Source organism: Pantherophis guttatus, chromosome 4, assembly GCF_059756535.1.
Source record: "Pantherophis guttatus breed Tessera chromosome 4, ASM5975653v1, whole genome shotgun sequence".
Classification (NCBI taxonomy): domain Eukaryota; kingdom Metazoa; phylum Chordata; class Lepidosauria; order Squamata; family Colubridae; genus Pantherophis; species Pantherophis guttatus.
In genome coordinates, this window is record NC_142066.1 from 36,997,249 (window position 1) to 37,016,011 (window position 18,763).

General features: G+C 33.6%; 2 protein-coding genes and 1 pseudogene across 2 annotated transcripts; all 3 read left to right on the forward strand.

The window, feature by feature from the left end:
• The first annotated feature begins 243 nt into the window (after positions 1 to 243).
• On the forward strand, positions 244 to 1,313 carry LOC117668882 (olfactory receptor 14A16-like; annotated as a pseudogene).
• A 4,803-nt stretch (positions 1,314 to 6,116) lies between these two features.
• On the forward strand, positions 6,117 to 7,034 carry LOC117668730 (olfactory receptor 14A2-like). Its single transcript, XM_034422789.2, has one exon. It carries the CDS (start codon positions 6,117 to 6,119, stop codon positions 7,032 to 7,034), a length of 918 nt encoding a protein of 305 aa, XP_034278680.2.
• A 4,822-nt stretch (positions 7,035 to 11,856) lies between these two features.
• LOC132712417 (olfactory receptor 14I1-like) lies at positions 11,857 to 15,141 on the forward strand. Its single transcript, XM_087894514.1, has 2 exons — positions 11,857 to 11,998; positions 14,096 to 15,141. The coding sequence occupies exon 2, from the start codon at positions 14,107 to 14,109 to the stop codon at positions 15,040 to 15,042; it is 936 nt and encodes a 311-aa protein (XP_087750640.1). The 5' UTR covers positions 11,857 to 11,998; positions 14,096 to 14,106; the 3' UTR covers positions 15,043 to 15,141.
• The last annotated feature ends 3,622 nt before the right edge of the window (positions 15,142 to 18,763 follow it).

Below are 18,763 nucleotides of genomic sequence, written 5' to 3' on the forward strand. Positions count from 1 at the left end.
CTGGATGATAAGATAACCCCAATTATAGAAATATTTTAATGGTTTATTGTAGTTAAGCTTCTGCCTTCTGAAATTTTATCAGACTTAAAAATATGACTGCTGACCTATAAAAATGAAGAAAATATATGAAATTAGTATCCTTATACTTCGCTATTCTTCAGTTTTCAAAGCATAACACTTTCCAACAATGGAAATCATCTCTACATATTAATTATTTGCAAATAATTAGTTTATTTTTTTTTCTCCTACAGATAATTATACACTTTAAATTTCCACACAGCATGTCAAATCTTACCAGACCTACTGAATTCCTGCTCCTGGAGTTTTCTCAAGTCTATAAATTGCAGATTTTGCACTTTTTCCTCTTTCTAACAATGTACATAGTATCCCTTGCAGGCAATCTTTTCATTGTCATTGTAGTCATCATGAACCACCGTTTGCATTCTCCAATGTATTTCTTCTTAATGAATTTGGCTCTGATGGATATTGGTTCCATTTCAGTCATTGTACCCAAATCTATGACTAATTCACTCATGAATAACAGGTTTATTTCTTACTCTGAATGCGTTGCTCAAGTTTTTTTCTTTCTGTTTTTTGAAGCCTCTGAATATTTCCTTTTAACAGTAATGGCTCATGATCGCCATATTGCAATTTGTAATCCTCTGCAATATGAGACAATCATGAACAAAGAAGCCTGTATTCAAATGATAGTCGTTGTGTGGGTTGTTAGTCTGCTTTATGCAGTTTTGCATACAAGTGGCACTTTTTCAATAAGGTTTTGTTCCAATAAGGTTGATCAGTTTTTCTGTGAAATTCCAAAATTGCTTAAAATCTCTTGCTCTGATTCATATCTTGTTGAAGTTGGATTACTTGCCTTTTGTGGTATCATAATATTTGGATGTTTATTTTTGTTGTTGCAACATATGTGTGGATTTTCACTGCAGTGCTCAAAATTCCTTCTGTACATGGGCAGAAAAAGGCCATCCGCACTTGCCTCCCTCACTTCATTGTTTTGTCGTTGATGTTGTTCACTGGACTCTTTGTTTATATAAGACCACCTAGTAATACTTCATCTGATCTGGAATTAATTTTTGTGGTGATATATGCATTTTTTCCTCCTGTCCTGAATCCATTTATTTACAGCATGAGAAATAAAGAGTTTCAAAATGCCTTGTGAAATTTATACAAACCTTGGTAGTTTCAAATACAACTTGCTGATTTGTTCTTAATTGTTTTGAAAAATTATTTACGTGCTTTATCAGAATGATTTCCTTGCTTTATTCTACCAAACCTTGTGTGTGGGTTTATCTCTTTGTGTGTAAATAATAAAATGTATTATACTAAATTTTCAATGTCTAGCTCCTGTATAGTTATATTCTAATAAATATTCTCTATATGTTGTTTGCATGTATGTTCATTGAATTTGAAAAAAGTTTAATGTCAGCTGTGTATTTCTACACAGAAAATGTAAAGATGCAAAATTTTGCAAAAGAATTTCCATTTCAAATGAAAACTTTGGGGATATACAGTATCAATCAAAGAATAAACCCTTCCTTCCTTCCTTCCTTCCTTCCTTCCTTCCTTCCTTCCTTCCTTCCTTCCTTCCTTCCTTCCTTCCTTCCTCTTCTAATGTCCCTTGGTACTTTATATTTTAAAAACCTCAGAATAATAAAATAAAACAACACACGATGTGCATCTAGAAAGGGGAAAAAAACAACAAAAACAGCACAAAATCTTACAGGAGCTCACCAAACACTCTTATCAATAGGACTGGGAAAATAACCAAGTTTTTAATGTTTTTGGAAGGTCTTTGAGATAGAACCATATGAATTCTGGAAAGATGATGTTACATGGGGAAGTTACCACAAGAAATAAAGCATACTTCCAGGGTCCAATAGATGGTGTAGTTTAAATGAAGGGATATTAAATTCTCTCATTCTTCTGGATCTTACTAAATGGGCAGAAGCTATTGGAGAAAAACAGTACTTTAAATAACCAGGCCCTATAGTTTTTTCCTCTTGTTAAATAAACAAGTAGAGAAATAAAACAGAAAACTGCTTTTCTTACATTTTTAACCATACATATTTACCTGAATATGTGCTTTGAGAAGGAGATGGTGGTCTTTAAATTCAAAAGAAGTCTGGTTATTGCATGTACAAATATGTCTATCTTTAATAGGATGATTTTCAAAAACTGTTCAAAAAAGAATTATAACTGATATTGAGGGGAAATTCTCAATAATAGATTAGAACAATAAACTGAAATATTCCTTCCAATTTTCCCAATGTATCCCTGGAATGACACAGTTGAATAGCAGCATGATATGTTCTTGACAGCTCTATTTCATTTTGTTAGAGACACATAAATAAAAGCAAAATGTACACAATTCACATGACATTATTCAGAATACACTTAGACACAAGCATGTTATGACTAATGAATTCCAAAGCAATTGGAACAAATTCTAGAATTTTATTTATTTTCTATAAAATTCTAGGCATATGCCCAATTTTTATATACTTTTTTCTTCTTCGGATTCCCTGAATTAAAAGCAAATTTAATGCACCACCACCTAGAACTGAGGTAGAAAATTTGGATCTTCCCTAATTCTGTATCTCAGATGTCACATCTATACATCTTTTTTTAAAGTTGCTGTTATTTTTTAATGAATTAGATTTATTTTTAATTAATAACACTTTTAAAAAAATATTTAAATCATCATTTTTACAACATAACACACAATTCTAATGAAACATTAGTGATCATCAAAGTAGGAGACAGTCATTTTTTCTTTTTTATTTAGCAGATAGAAAAGGTATTTTTCAATTGCATAAATTTGTTTTGTAAGGCTTTTAGGGATTTTAGGGATTATGCTTCCATTATTTCTTTAAATTGCAGAAGATCTGCCTTGTCAATGTGATTATCTAAATCAGTGTTTGTGACTGGCTGGGGAATTCTGGCAGTTGAACTCGAGACATCTTAACAACAAACACTGATCTAAACATTTGTGTTATAGCTATTCAGTGAATTATTTGCTTCTCTAAAGTCAATTTCATGTACATTTCCATTCTCAAAGGAATGGATCTCACCCAGGGTGTGCTTTTCTATGTGTGCAAGAGTTGTTGAGGCTACTTGGAGGTTTATCTGTGTCTTCAGTGTCACCTGAGTAGTGCAAAGGTGGCAGCCTCAAAATTTTGTGATGAATGGCTATCTATTTTTGAGCAAATCCCATGCATATAAACCTATGATCAGAGCCAAGAAAGGGGAAATATGATCTGGAACCAATGTTCTGATGGTCACCCCCTGTGATCACATGTCTGTACTTTGGGCATTCGAAACACAGTTGCCTAAATGGACATTTACAACATTCAGCAATCATGTGACCATGTTTTGGACAATTGGCCATGTTTTATTTATTAATTTATTAATTTAATTTGTATACCGCCCTTCTCCCAAGGGGACTCAGGGTGGTGAACAGCCAAAATTAAAATACATACAATACAAAAGTTAAGATAATTAAAAAGATTAAATCAATCGGCCTCCCATTTTAAAACCCCAAGTCTATAAAATTTTAAAAATCCCATTAAAAACCCTTTAGGCTAGGCCGGCTTGCTGGAACAAATAAGTCTTCAGGGCCTTACGGAAGGTCCGGAGGTCCGGGATCAGTCGTATTCCAGGAGGTAGCTCATTCCACAGGGCAGGTGCCCCCACAGAGAAGGCTCTCCCCCTGGGGGCCAGCCAACATTGCTTGACTAACGGCACCCCGAGGAGGCCCTCTCTGTGAGAGCGTATTGGCCCGTGGGAGATTATCGGTAGCAGCAGGTGGTCTCGTAAGTACCCTGGCCCTAAGCCATGGAGCACTTTAAAGATGAGAACCAACATCTTAAAGTGCACCCGGAAGACCACCGGGAGCCAGTGCAGCTCGCGCAGGAGAGGTGTTACATGGGAGTGCCACGTCACTCCCATAATCACCCGCGCGGCTGCATTCTGGACCAGTTGGAGCCTCCAGGTGCTCCTCAAGGGGAGCCCCATGTTTTGGACATTTTTTCCCAAAACTGGCACTTTCTTCCAATTTTTGGCAAAACTGCACCCATAATAAGACATCGGCTTGCTTAAATATCACTGTAAAAAAGGTTGCAATGTTTAGTGACATAATGGTTGTTATGATTTACAACTGTAATGGGCAATCCATTAAGGTCATAACAGTCTTTAATTCCTTTTTTTTTTTTTGATATGACTTATTTGTTTAAGATCAGAACAAGGATGAAGCAACATCCTTTATAGCAAGCTATATAGATAGTTGTCAATTTATGACCACAATTGAGCCCAAATTGTATGTTGCTGAGAAATTTGTTAAGAGAGTTTTGCCCCAGTTTACAACTTTTCTCACTACATTTGTTACTGCAATTCTTAAATTAGTAACATGGTTGTTAGGTGAATCTGGTTTCTCCATTGACTGCTTGTCAGAAGGTTGCAAGAAGGAATCAAATGACTCCAGGACACTGCAACTGTCATAAATGTGAGTTAGTTGTCAAGCACCTGAATGTAACGGGGATGCTGCAACAGTCATAAGTATGAAAAATGGTCATAAGTCACTTTTTTCAGTGCCATTGTAAATTCAAATGGTCACGAAATGAACTGTTGGAAGTACCTGTACAAGGTTTATAAAGGCAGGGAATCATTGGGGAAGTAATGCTTAACGTTACAATTGTACTTGTTTACAACTAGCTTAAATATTTCACATTTCTTTGGACTTCCTGTCCCAAGTTCATATAAAGTAAAACATTCCATTAAAAAACAAGACATTCAATATTATTCTGTTCCTGTATTGCCTCATAACCTTCATTATGTTTCCATGGTTTTCCTTTTGTGAGAGAATCCACTTATTTTTTCACAATCCACATTAGTGCCAGAATTGACACTTCAGATAAATAGCTGCTTCAATTAACCATAATACACTTCTATTCTAAATACCTGAAATGAAAGATCACTATAGATAGCTCTGGATTCTATGTTCTAGATTACAATATAAAAATAATATTAATTTGAAATGACCATGAATGAGGGCTTGATATATGACCCGATCTTTCAAAATATTTTACGTTGATCAGAAGTGTGTGTGAGAGACGGGGGGGGGGGGGGGAGAGGGAGAGGGAGAGGGAGAGAGATTTGCTCATAATTAATAATAAATGTAATTCTACTCCAACCTGTTTTTCACTGTTTTTCATTTTTTAGAATTCACTGATAATATGTGATCAGTTAAGGTTAAGAAAAAAGATCAACAAGGTTATTTAGTTCCAACTTTCTTATCACTTTCTTCTCACAGCAAAGTATAGATCCAGTAAAAACAAACAAAATAAAATGAGGATCTATTTCTAATTAGCTGTGATGGACTCTGGGGAATGGAAGAAGTCTCTGAGAATCCAAAGCAGACTTGATGAAATTTGTTTCATACGTAGGAAATCCTTTAAATTCCTCATTGATTAGAAAAAACTGTATACAATAGCAAGCAAGCTTTTTTTTTTTTTAAAAAAGAATACTAATGCTTAGTGAACAAAACAGCTAATTTCTTCAAGAAACACTGAAATTAAAAATACTGCTGAGTGGAATTTATTGGGAAGTAAGTTCATTGTTTACCATCTTCTTTTCATCCTTCTTGCTCCCATGCTCTTAATCTGAGCTCTTATCCACCCATCTTTTGCCTTTTTTTCGTCCAAATACCTATTCTACCTCTGAATCTGTCAAACTCCAAAATCAACCCATTATAATGCTCATTTACATAGTAACTAATATAATGCAAATTGTCATATTATAAGAGTGCTGAACAATGCAGAAGGATATTGCTGTTGTTACCATTATTATCATCCCCTCCTATGATGGTTTCACATACTAGATTCATGCCCCTAGATGGGGTTGCCTGACTAATATAAGAAATGATGCTGATATTTGATACATTACATAATCAATTATATAATTTATCCATAATTATTAATTATATATATAATTTATTATATATACATATATATATATATAAAATATCAATCCAAATGGAAATGTGTAGGAAATATATTAACAATTCTCCCTTTACTTCTAGGTTCTCATATCTGTGGTCAGAAATGGATAATGATACTACAGGGTTTTTTCTCTTGGAATTTTCAAACATATGGGAACTACAGCTTCTGTATGCAATGATACTTTTGTTCATATATTTAATTACATTAGCAGGAAACTTACTCATTATTTCTGCAGTTGTTTTGGACTCCTGTCTTCACATCCCCATGTACTTCTTTCTGACAAATTTAGCCTTTCAGGACATTGGTTCTGTTTCAGTCATTGTCCCCAAAGCTGTTTTCAATTCAGTTATGAACATAAATAGTATTTCTTATCCTGAATGTATGACCCAAGTGTTTTTGTTTGTATTCTTTGTAGACTCTGATATTTCTCTTCTTACTGTCATGGCATATGATCGGTATGTTGCCATTTGCAATCCTTTACGATATGAGATGATAATGAATAGGAAGGTTTGTACCAAAATAGTTAGTAGTGTCTGGATTGTCAGCTTTCTCAATGCTGTATTAAACACAATGGGAACTTTCATTACTCCTTTTTGCTCTAATATTATTAATCAGTTTTACTGTGAAATCCCACCTTTACTTAAACTTGCCTGCTCAGATTTATATGTAATTGAAAATGGAATTGTAGTATTTATTTTTACACTAACATTTGGTTGTTTTGCTTTTATCATTGTTACTTATATACAGATCTTTACTGCTGTTTCAAAAATCCCTTCTGACCAGGGAAGAAAAAAGGCCTTCTCCACTTGCTTCCCTCACCTTACAGTTTTTTCTTTATTTTTATTTACAGCCTCACTTGCTTACCTGAGGCCTCAGTCTGACCAACCATCAAACATTGATATCATTGTTACAATAATATACTGCATTTTTCCACCTATGTTGAATCCGGTAATCTATAGCATGAGAAACAAGGATATTAAGGTTGCTCTATTAAGAATTCTGGTGAAAAGACATTTATGATGTAATTACAAATATTGTATATTAATTTTATGGTTAATAGGAATTCCCACCCCCCTTTTCACACACTTTTATCACATACTTTTCACACTCTTTTTCACATATTTTTCACACTTTTTTGTTTTATATTAAAAAGCTTATTTTAGATATTTTGACTTCTGGACTCAAGATGTTTAGCTTCCAAGCAAGTTTTATTTCTTGTGTTTAAAATGGAAAATACAATATATATTAGAAATTTTGATTTTATTTGTTTTGTAGAATTTGAAGAATGTTTCTCCAAAAATGCTGGTATAATGATTTCTTTAATAGATGGTTATTCAGTGATGGTTTATAATAGTGACTTGACAAATATAGAGAAATGGATATATAATGTCTATCATTTGAAAACTGCATCTTCCAACCTTGCCCTTTATGTATTGTAAAGTTAGCCCATATCTATTGCTTTTTTCTAAAACAGATTGTCATTTATACTAAAGGGATAGAATTGAATCTAGTCTAATTTTGTTTGTCAACTAAAGAAACTGGTTCTAAATGAATTTTGGTTATTTAATTGGTTCAAATGATCATATTTTACAAGTCATAATAAGATAATAGAATTTTCTTTATTAATTAAAGAAGTGGAACAAAAGTGTCTGTTTATTTGTTTAAATAAATAATATACAAACTTATACTTTGTGTAAAGTATATTTGATTCTGAAGTAGAAACCATAAAAATAGAGCATAGGGAATGGCTTGGATAAGAACAGAATGAAAAGGGAACTGTCAGATAAGAGATGTTTAAGCCAAGGCCAAAAAAACATCTCAGATAAGATCCTCACTAGTTTACCTAAAGATAAAGGGAGTGAAGGGAAACAAACTGAAACTTACAAGACTGTTACTATAGCTGTTACCATAAAGGTTTCAATATTTATAATTACAGGGAAGGGAGGAGAGTCATTAATTTTTAAAAGGAACCAAATAAATGCATTTACAGAAGAAGAAATAATAAAGAATATCTGTAGTTCAGGATTGAAATAAAGGATCCTTGATGTTCTCTGAGCTTGGTTGTTTCCTGGTAACCGTTTAACTACCCAGACTAGGTAACATCATCAGTGCTAGTATGTAGCTCTTTGAATCTCTGTGGATAATTTGAGATTACCCACAAACTACCCACAAGCAGACTTAGAGCCCTGGGAGACAAGGAAATATCTATCTTGTTCAACTCATAGTCAATATCTTTGAAATGACACTACGTTTCTTCTAATCACTTTCAAAAATTGCTTATTAGCTGCTTTCAGCTATTAGACAACTTTGGACTGAAAAGTTTGACAGCATAGGGTGAGTTTCCCTTGAATACTTAGCAAAGCAAAGTTTCAACTGCAAGTTTAAGAGGTTAAAAAAACGTTTTGTTTTTTTTAATAAACAGCTATCAAGACTTTGATTTTAGAAATTTTCAAAAGGATACAGATAAAGTTGAAGTAAGATTTTTGAATTAATTTTAAAGAATCTTTTCCACAGAAAAATGATTTAGTTTTATTTTTTAAAAAAAATAATAATAATAATGAGATTTTTAAAAAATGAACAATAGAAGGAACTAAAGGTTACAATTAAAGGAGAACACATACACTCAATTTACATTTAGAGAATGGAACAAAATATTCTGACACTAGTATATTTTAAAAGACTTTTTTTAAAAAAATGAACTCAGACATTAACATTAATAGTATCAACAGTCTTCTGCCTCTTTGGAGAAAGACTGTCTACAAAAGGTTATGGGAGAGGAACAAGATTTATCAGACAAGAATGGAATAAATGGATTGAAATGGATTAAAAATAGTAGGCTATAAGAATGAAATGGAAAAAAGACATCACATACAATAGAAATTGGCTGATGATGTAATAACGAAAATGAAAATACAAACAATAAACCAAAAGAGTGACTTGGATATTTTTCCTACATTAAAGTTTTAAAGAAACTCCTGAAAGTGGACAAAAAAATAAACATAAATCAAGTTCTAGAACATTTATTGAATGCACTAATGGTTAAAATTGTTAGAAGTAAAAGAAAGAAATATAAAGTTAATTTACCTCATCAAGGTAAAAATATATTTGTTATATATCACAATACTAGGAAGAGGCAGTTTGGGGAATATAAGGACAGATGTTGATATTATTTACATAATACATTTTTTAAGGCTGCCATTTAAATTCATTTTTGAGAAAGCTGAAAAGAGCTTCAGGGGACAGATTTGGGAGGATGGGAACAAATAACCTATTGAAGAGCACACTCATTTATATACTCATGTGTATTCCAAGGATCAATTGTTTTAGAAGCCTATATTCAATGCACAAAGCCAAAGTGGTCTTGGTTTTTGTTCCAAAACCAATATACCAAGGAAAGATAGCCTTGCTTCTTTTTCTCTGTCTAAGATTTCTTTGAATGGATACAGTTCATAGTCAGATATTGTTGAACATAAAAGAGTCATTCAAATATTTTTGATAGTTCTTAAAAGGCATACAATAAAAAAATCAAGAAAGAAATGTTTCTAAAAAAACAATAGCCATAAAAAAAGTCTTTTAGAAGTCTCCTTCTTTGTTGTTGTCAAGTTGAGTAGTTTAACTGCCCTTCATTACAGATTAATAATATGGAACAACAAAATTTTCAAAGTCACTTCCAATAGTATTTGAAATTCTTATTTTAAGAGGTATAGGACTTGAAAAACCAAACTAGTAATAAATTCAGGATCACTGGTGCTATTTTAATGAGAGACCCAGATTCTTTGTCTGGTTTGTTGCTCAAGGGTTTCTTCTTCTCTGAAATACCTAAATAGTTCCTATTAGCAGTAATTTTTATGATTTTCATTTTGCTATCTGTAAACTTTACATCAGAAAGGAATTATGAACAAAGGATTTTGCATTCATATGTTGGCCATTGGGAAACTCCTCCTCCTCCTCCTCCTCCTCCTCCTCCTCCTCTTCCTCCTCCTCCTCCTTCCTGAATTTCAATTCCAATAAAGTCAATCAATTGTTCTGTAAAATGGCAACATTACTTAAATTCTTTGTCATGGATTTTTACCTTGTTCAAGTTTTACTCCTTGTCATTAGTTTTCCAATAATATTTGAATATTTCATCTTCATTGTTGCAACTTATACAGTATGAATATCTTTACTGCTTTGCTCAAAATACCTTGCGGTGAGCAAGATCTTTAAAGAGTTTACCCACTTGCCTTCCTTTCTTCATTGTTGTTTGTTAAAATCTTTATTTATGCAAGTCAATCTAATAGCAATAGCAGTTATATTGCTATACCACTTCACAATGCTTTACAACCCTCTTTAATAATATATCCACAACAGGTAACTTTGACACAGAATATATTATCATTCCTCCTGTACTGAATCCCTATACTTATAGCACGAGGGGAAAAAAGAATTTCATATAGCTTTGTGGATGTTTTAAAATATTTAATAGTTTACATATGTAACATATAGATCTTTTATTAAATGGTTTTGAAAGTGATCTTACTTTGTCATAATATTTTTATCAAATCCTAGAGCTAGAGAAATAGGTTTATTAACATTTTGTTAACATTTTATCTAGGATCTTTACAGAACTGTCTTTAGTTTTCTTTGTTCACAACAATGAAATCATACCTCCTATTAAATACTCAAAGATGTATGTAATAAATATCTGTGGAGATTCATAGTTGTGGCGGTCATAGTTGTCTCAAAGATGATTATTTTCTTCAAAAGGCAATTGGACTGTTTTTTCTTGAAGAAGAAGAAGAAAACATTTCACTTCTCATTCAAGAAACTTTCTCAGTTCTGACGGTGGGGGGGGAGGAAGGATAGATACTGACAAGATGGTGGTGATGAGAGAAATGAAAGGATTGCATTTCTTTGCAATAATCTGGAATTTAGCATTCTCTGAGAGCTGTTGAAGTCACTTGGGGTTTATCTATGCCCTCAGGGTTTCCTGAAGCTGAGTGCAATTCATTGTGGAATCTTCTTGGAAATGCTACATGAGTTGTGTAGTAAACTGGAGATATGTAGTGCAGCGGTGGGTTCTACTTACCTTTACTACCGATTTGCAGTGGGGCCATGCACATGCGCTTGCTTTGCTCATGTGCACGCACGCTCTTCTGCGTAAGTGCAGAAGCTTCTGAGCATGTGCAGAAGTGTTTTGATGATGTCAGGGTCAGTGGACGGAGCCTCCTGCTGGTTTTACTACCAGGGACAACCCACCACTGATGTGGTGTCTTTTTCTCGCCCTCTGTTGAGGGAGGGGAGTTCAATTCTAAAATAGATGGATTATTTTAACCCCTTTTTCAAACCAAAAATCCTCTCTATTGATTATATATATATATATGCATATTCTTTCTAGCCAGGTTTTACCTATGTAAACTTAGTTGTTCTTCAGCCCTAGGTTCTGTGAAATCTCATTCACAAGTTCTTGGGCCCTTTTTCTGCTGACAAACTGCAACTCTGTGTTGCTTCCTGGGAGACCCAGATAGCTATTTCTACCTCTTAAGGCGTCCTCAGTGGGCCACACCCACTTCCCAATTATCCTCCCTGTAAAGGCATAATGTATCTTTTTTCTTTTTTCATAGGCTTTTATGTGCATATATATATTAAAGGTATGATTTGCTAGAAACATTTCAGAAAGGCACAAAAATTTTCTGAATTCTATACATAAAAATAATTATTACCATTTTATGTCTATTAAAAAAAGAAAAGCAAACATGCAGATGGTTTTTTTTTTAAAAAAATCAGTCTCTGAGGTTTTTTTAATCTCATGATCTATGCAGGACTCCTGAGAATTGAACAAGTCTCTGAGATGCTAACAAGGACCAGTTAATCTTTCAATTCAGAAAACCATTTAAACAATAGTTGAAACATTTCACATTATGGCATCTTCTAAAGGAAGAATGAAAGACGAAAATCCATACCTAATGACATAAAATTGAGACAAAAGAGTGTGAATCAGCACAGTAAGTAAATATTTTTTTTCTGTTTTGCTTTTCTACCATTCTCATTCCCTTTTCTAGAGTTTTCTTTTAATTCATCTATCTTTTTCTTCAAAATGCCCTTCTTGGTTTTTCTTCCAGCCATTCTAAGACTTATTAAAATCCACATGTTTATAGATAAGACAATCAACCTCCTACTCCCAAAACTGTCATTACATAGAATGATAACAACTGACTTTATTTGGAATGAGTTCTCTGTTTTACAAAGATGATCCATGGAATAGGCAAGTAGTTTTGTTTGATTTTGCTGCCATGTTTCTCTCATTTGTTTTCCCAGTCCCTCCCCCATTCAACCTTTCATCTTTTATAAATTTACTCCATGCATTAAACCAGATAAAATATAAGAAATATAGAATAGAATAACAGAGTTGGAAGGGACCTTGGAGGTCTTCTAGTCCAACTTCCTGCTTAGGTAGGAAACCCTACACCACTTCCGACAAATGGTTATCCAACAGCTTCTTAAAAACTTCCAGTGTTGGATCATTCATAATTTCTGGAGGCAAATTGTTCCACTGATTAATTGTTCTAACTGTCAGGAAATTTCTTCTTAGTTCTAAGTTGCTTCTTTCTTTGATTAGTTTCCACCCATTGCTTCTTGTTCTACCCTCAGGTGCTTTGGAGAATAACTTGTCTCCCTCTTCTTTGTGGCAGCCCCTGAGATATTGGAACACTGCAATCATGTCTCCCCTAATCCTTCTTTTCATTAAACTAGACATATCCAATTCCTGCGACCGTTCTTCATATGTTTTAGCCTCCTACCCCAATAATCTCTGCTGCTCTTCTCTGCACTCTTTCTAGGGTCTCAACCAGTGGTGGGATTCAACATTTTTTATTACCGGTTCTGTGGGAGTGACTTTGTGGACATGGATTGGTGGGTGTGGCAGGGGAAGGATACTGTAAAATCTCCATTCCCATCCCATTCCAGGGAAAGGATACTACAAAATCCCCATTTCCTCCCAATCAGCTGGGATGGGGGCAAGGCCAATCAGAGGTGGCATTTACCGGTTCTCTGAACTACTCAAAATTTCCACTACCAGTTCTTCAGGATTGGTCAGAACCTGCTGAAACCCACCTCTGGTCTCAACATCTCTTTTACATCGTGGCGACCAAAACTGAATGCAGTATTCCAAGTGTGGCCTTACCAAGGCATTATAAAGTGGTATTAACACTTCACGTGATCTTGATTCTATCCCTCTGTTTATGCAGACTAGAACTGTGTTGGCTTTTTTGGCAGCTGCTGCACACTGCTGGCTCATATTTAAATGGTTGTCCACTAAGACTCCAAAATCCCTCTCACAGTCACCAATATTGAGTCACCACTATATTATTGTTATAAATAGATCTTTGAGCTTCAAATTTGAAACCCATTTTCAGAATTTCTAGTCTGTTTCTATCTGAGAAGAGCAGGACATTTGGAGAAGATTCTTATTCTTTCATTAAGGAAGGAAGCTTTTGGTGGCATGGAGAACCAAGTAGCTATCTAATTCTTTCTTCTCTGTTCTTTAAATTTGGAGTGCTTTAGTTAGAGCCTCTTTTGTTTTCTTGTACTCGTTGAATAAAATATTTAAATGTTCCTTATAATTTGAGGGCAAGAAAAGCCAAGGAGAATATACTCAGTTCTCATTGTTAGTTCTGATAATCGGACCTCAAGATGAACACTCACTACTGAGATTCTTGGATTTTTCATTTGCTTTCAGGCTTGATACAAGAGAGTTCATCCTGCTTTAATTTAAAAAAAATGTTTTATTTAATTTCCTATTTAAACATTTCACATTGGTAAGTCTCTTGTTTCCATTTATGGAAAAATCTATAAATTAAAATAGAAGAAAAAGAATCTCAGCTGAAGATGAGAAAATGCTGCCATTTAATATAATATGCACCAAGCAATATTTTATATCCCAAATTTAGAGAAAAACATCAGATATTAAGGGCAAGGATATAAGGTTCTATTTAAAACATTTCAATAACTTTGAAGAATAATTTGTGTACAGGTTTGTATGTAAACATACTTAGACTGAAATGAATCAGAAATATTTTAACACTTTTAACTTTATCTTCCAGATCTGTCATACATGAGATCAGAAATGGATAACCATACATCAGGGTTTCTTCTCTTGGAATTCTCAAAGATATGGAAAATAAAGATTATGTACTTAACTTTATTGCTGGTACTATATTTAATGACAATAATAGGAAATTTTCTTATCATTTATGTGATTTCTTTGGACGCCCACCTTCACACTCCCATGTATTTCTTCCTAATGAATTTAGCTCTGCAAGACGTTGGTTCTGTTTCAACCATCATTCCCAAAGCTGTTTTTAATTTAGTAATAAATAAAAGGTATATTTCCTATTCTGGATGTGTTGCTCAAGTCCTCTTGTTTGCTTTCTTTATGGGTTGTGATATTGCCCTTCTTACCGTCATGGCATATGATCGGTTTGTTGCCATTTGCCATCCTTTGCGATATGAAATGATAATGAACAGGAAGGCTTGCATCAAAATGATTGGCAGTGTGTGGATTGCTAGCTTTCTCAATGCTGCATTGAACACTATTGGCACTTTCACTAATCATTTCTGCTCTAATGAAATCAATCAGTTCTATTGCGAAATCCCACAGTTACTTAAATTTGCCTGCTCAGATAAATATGTAATTGAAATTGGATATATAATATTTAGTATGATATTAGTATTTGGTTGCTTTATCTTCATCACTGTTACTTATGCACAGATCTTCTCTGTTGTTTCAAGAATCCCTTCTGTTCAGGGAAGGAAAAAGGCCTTCTCTACTTGTTTTCCCCACATCACTGTTTTCTCCATATTTTTGGTTGCCTCCTCATTTGCTTATCTGATTCCTCGACCTGACAAACCATCACACTTTGATTTCACTGTTACAATAACCTATTCCATTATTCCATCCATGTTGAACCCATTAATCTACAGCATGAGAAACAAGGACATCAAAGTTGCTCTTTCAAAAATGTTTTCTTTGAGGATATTTGGAAAGTAATATCCCAGAATTGGAATAAAAAAAAATTAAAAGAAATATTTAATTTAAACTTCACTCCCAAGTTTTTGCACTTTTATAATCTTACATGAGTAACCTTACTTTAGTTACTAATGAGAATGGAGTCCATCAAGATGTTTATATGTTACTTTTTATTGTTAGATGGAAAATATATCTATGGAAAAATACAAATAAAAGTGATATAGAGTATATAGTGCCTTCAAATGCAAATCATTTTTGAAAGCTTGTTTTTCTTTTTACAACTTCATGCATTTATCTAACATTTATAATACATGTTGCCAATCATGTAGTATAGGTAAGCAATTTATACCAAATACCCCTGTGTACTGTCGAATGTCCCTGTCAAGCCATGGATAGAGAAACAGTGCAAACTTAAGAAAACCAGAGTTATTTTAAAACCTTTAAAAGCTTCACAGGGGGTGTAGAAATGACTAAGTATATTCTAAATGACATTATATACACAATATGTATACATGCAGATATGAACTGAAAAATATATTTTAATTTAATTATAATGTTAATAACAAATTTAATTTGGGTTCACATTAATACTTTCAGAGTTTTGTAAAATCAGATGACTTCAATAAAGACTTATAAACATTTTATTGTCAAATATTTAATAGGAAGCTTACATCTGTTAGCATGCCAGGTGAGGAAGGAGAAGCTGCATAGAGTTTTTAATTAAATCAATATTCTGCCTCCAATTCCTGCACATCTAAGTTGTTAATCCATTTATACTGCTTATTTCCAGGAGAAATTGTCCTTCATATGAGTTAACCAAGGGGGAAAGATGTGAACCTGGTTTAATTTTGTTTCTTAGCTACGAAGCTATTTTCAAACGATTGTATTTGAGTTATTGGTTCAGATCACCTTATTTTCCTAAATTATGAATAAGATACTGGAACGTTCTTCATTACATTAAAATGTTTTATCATATTTTTATTTAAAGATAAATAATTCTCAAAGAGAGACTTTACATAATTATAATGGTGGCAGAAAAGTAACTGTGACAAATCCTCACATTTATGACCTTCATGGGTCTGTAAAAAAAAGGAAAGCTCACAGAAGTGGTTTCACTTAATGAGTTTGCTTACCAATTGAATTGCCATTCCCAATTGTGTTCATTAAATAAGAACTACCAGTTTTTATGTAAGAGACAAAAAGTGAAAGCTAGGTAAAATATTATTTTGTATAAAATATTTTTGATTTTATTTTTATTTTCTGAAATTTGATGAGAACATAATGGGAAAATAAATGTTTCAGAACCACCTGAAAGTGAAACAGGTAAAACTATATTCAATGAAATCACTCAGAAGAGTGCAGCAGCTCAATAATCTTAATTTAGAAATGCTGGTTTTGCAGGAATATTCCTGTATCAAAATAGTAGGAAGAGGCAATTAGGTGAATATCTGTGTTTGATTGATTTTTATTTTTCCTTTATTACTGTAGTACATAATTTGTGCAGGGGTGAAAAGCTCCAGGTTTGGACCATTTTGCCTGATCTAGTAGCGATGGTGGCAGGTGGTTCAGAGAACCAGTAGCAAAAATCCCTGCAACCGTCCCCCCACCCCATGCCCAGCTGAGCCGCATGATCATTAGAGGCTTTTTTTTTTTAACTTTTAAAAACATTTTTACTACAACCTCTTCAGCCAAAAAAATGCTTTTAAAAGTAAAAAAAAAAAAGCCTCTGATGATCTCATGAGGTTGTAGGAAAAAAAGTGCTTTTAAAAGCCTCTGGTGATCCCAGCTGAGTTGCCTGATCATCAGAGGCTTCTAAAAGCATTTTTTTTCTGCAACCTCTTCGGCCAAAGATGTTGTAGAAAAAAAATGCCTTTAAAAGCCTCTGGTGATCCCAGATGAGTTGCTTGATCTTCAGAGGCTTCTAAAAGCATTTTTTCCTGCAACCTCTTAAGGTTGGCCATGCCCACCCAGTCACATTACCCCCCACCAAGCCATACCCACAGAACTGGTAGTAACAAATTTTAGATTTCACCCCAAACTTGTGCTCCATTGGTTCATAAAGTCTGAAATAACTTAACAGAGAAACAGAACACAATGGGAGCAGGCAAAAAAAGCACTGGGACCAGGAACACCTTTCAACTTCCTGCTGGCTCCACCACTGAGTTTCCTTGTGAGAAGCTGGCAGGAAGCATCAGAAATCTTCCTTCCTCCGTTCTTTCATTCAATCACTACCTTCCTCCCTTCCCGTTCTCTTTTCTTTCTAACAGGTAGGTAAGTATCTATTATGAGATGGGAGAGAAAGAAAGTGAGAGATTATGAGACTGGTTGGGAAACTGTCAAGAGGTTGTTGAAAATAAAGATCACATGACCACAGGAATTTCCAACTCTTCAGAAGCCAGTAGCATTGAACTGAACACAAATTTCCCAAATTTCATTCTGTCAGGAATCATGGGTTCTGGATTTTGTAAATTAGCCTATTTGAAGTACCTTAAATAAATTTTAAAAAATGTCCTCTAATCTGCCCTTTCACTCAGTTACAGAATGGACTCACCCAAGAATTTTACTAGGGTATAAATAAGTAACTCAAGGCAGTGAAGATATCTAATATTCTTTCCTCCTCTTATTTTCTTTGAATTCCTAGAGGAAACACCTTTGCAAACTTAAAAAAAAAATCAAAGCTTTCCTATATAAGGGTTTTGAGAGGGAGGGCTCAGGGTAGCTGCCTACCAAGACCTGATCCTCTGTGTCAAGGATTTCAGAATAAACTTCACCTCAGATTCTATTTATTCCTTCCTGATTTATAAATAAATGGTAAGCTTCTTCTTATAGTACAAATAGTCATGTTAGAAGATTGGTTGTTTTGAAAATATGGAGACCATTAGAATAAACTAGAATAGAATGGAATGGAATGGAATGGAATGGAATAGAATAGAATAGAATAGAATAGAATAGAATAGAATAGAATAGAATAGAATAGAATAGAATAGAATAGAATAGAATAGAATAGAATAGAATAGAATTCTTTATTGGCCAAGTGTAACTGGACACAAAAGGAATTTGTCTTGGTGTATATGGTCTCACTGTACATAAAAGAAAAGATACATTCATCAAGAATCATAAGGTACAACACTTAATGATAGTCATAGGGTACAAATAAGCAATCAAATAATATTAGAATTACAGAATCTTCCTTTACAATTACATCATATTTCCTATTAAATGTTGAAAATATTTGTAATAAAGATATAACTAGCCTACAACTCAACTCTATTTCAAGACTACACCACTGAATATATTATGCATATTTCAGAAAGGCTCATTAGTTTCCTGAATTCTATACATATTCTGCGCATGTTCATTCTAAATTATTAGCATAATATGTTTATTTTAAAAAAGTAAAGCAAAGACTCAGTTTAATAATAATAATAATAATAATAATAAAAATCTCTGGAATGTTTTCTGACGATCAACGCAGGATTCCTGGGAGCTGAAGAAGTCTCTGTGATGTCAAAGAAGACCAGTTAATGTTTCCTATAGTTCAGAAAATCATTTAAATCCAGTAATGTAAATTAAGACCATCTTATACAATGCCATCTTCTAACTGAGGAATGAAAGATGAAAATGAAATCTAGTCAGAAGAATGTGATTGAAGACAGTAAGCAAATATCTCTTCTATTTTGCTCATCTAGAATTGTCATATTCTATTCTAATGTTTCTTTTTCCATCTTTTTCTTCAGATGTC

Excerpts from the sequence above, each read along its gene's own strand:
- LOC117668730 (XM_034422789.2), top strand. The coding sequence starts at position 6,117 with ATGGATAATGATACTACAGGGTTTTTTCTCTTGGAATTTTCAAACATA.
- LOC132712417 (XM_087894514.1), top strand. The coding sequence starts at position 14,107 with ATGAGATCAGAAATGGATAACCATACATCAGGGTTTCTTCTCTTGGAA.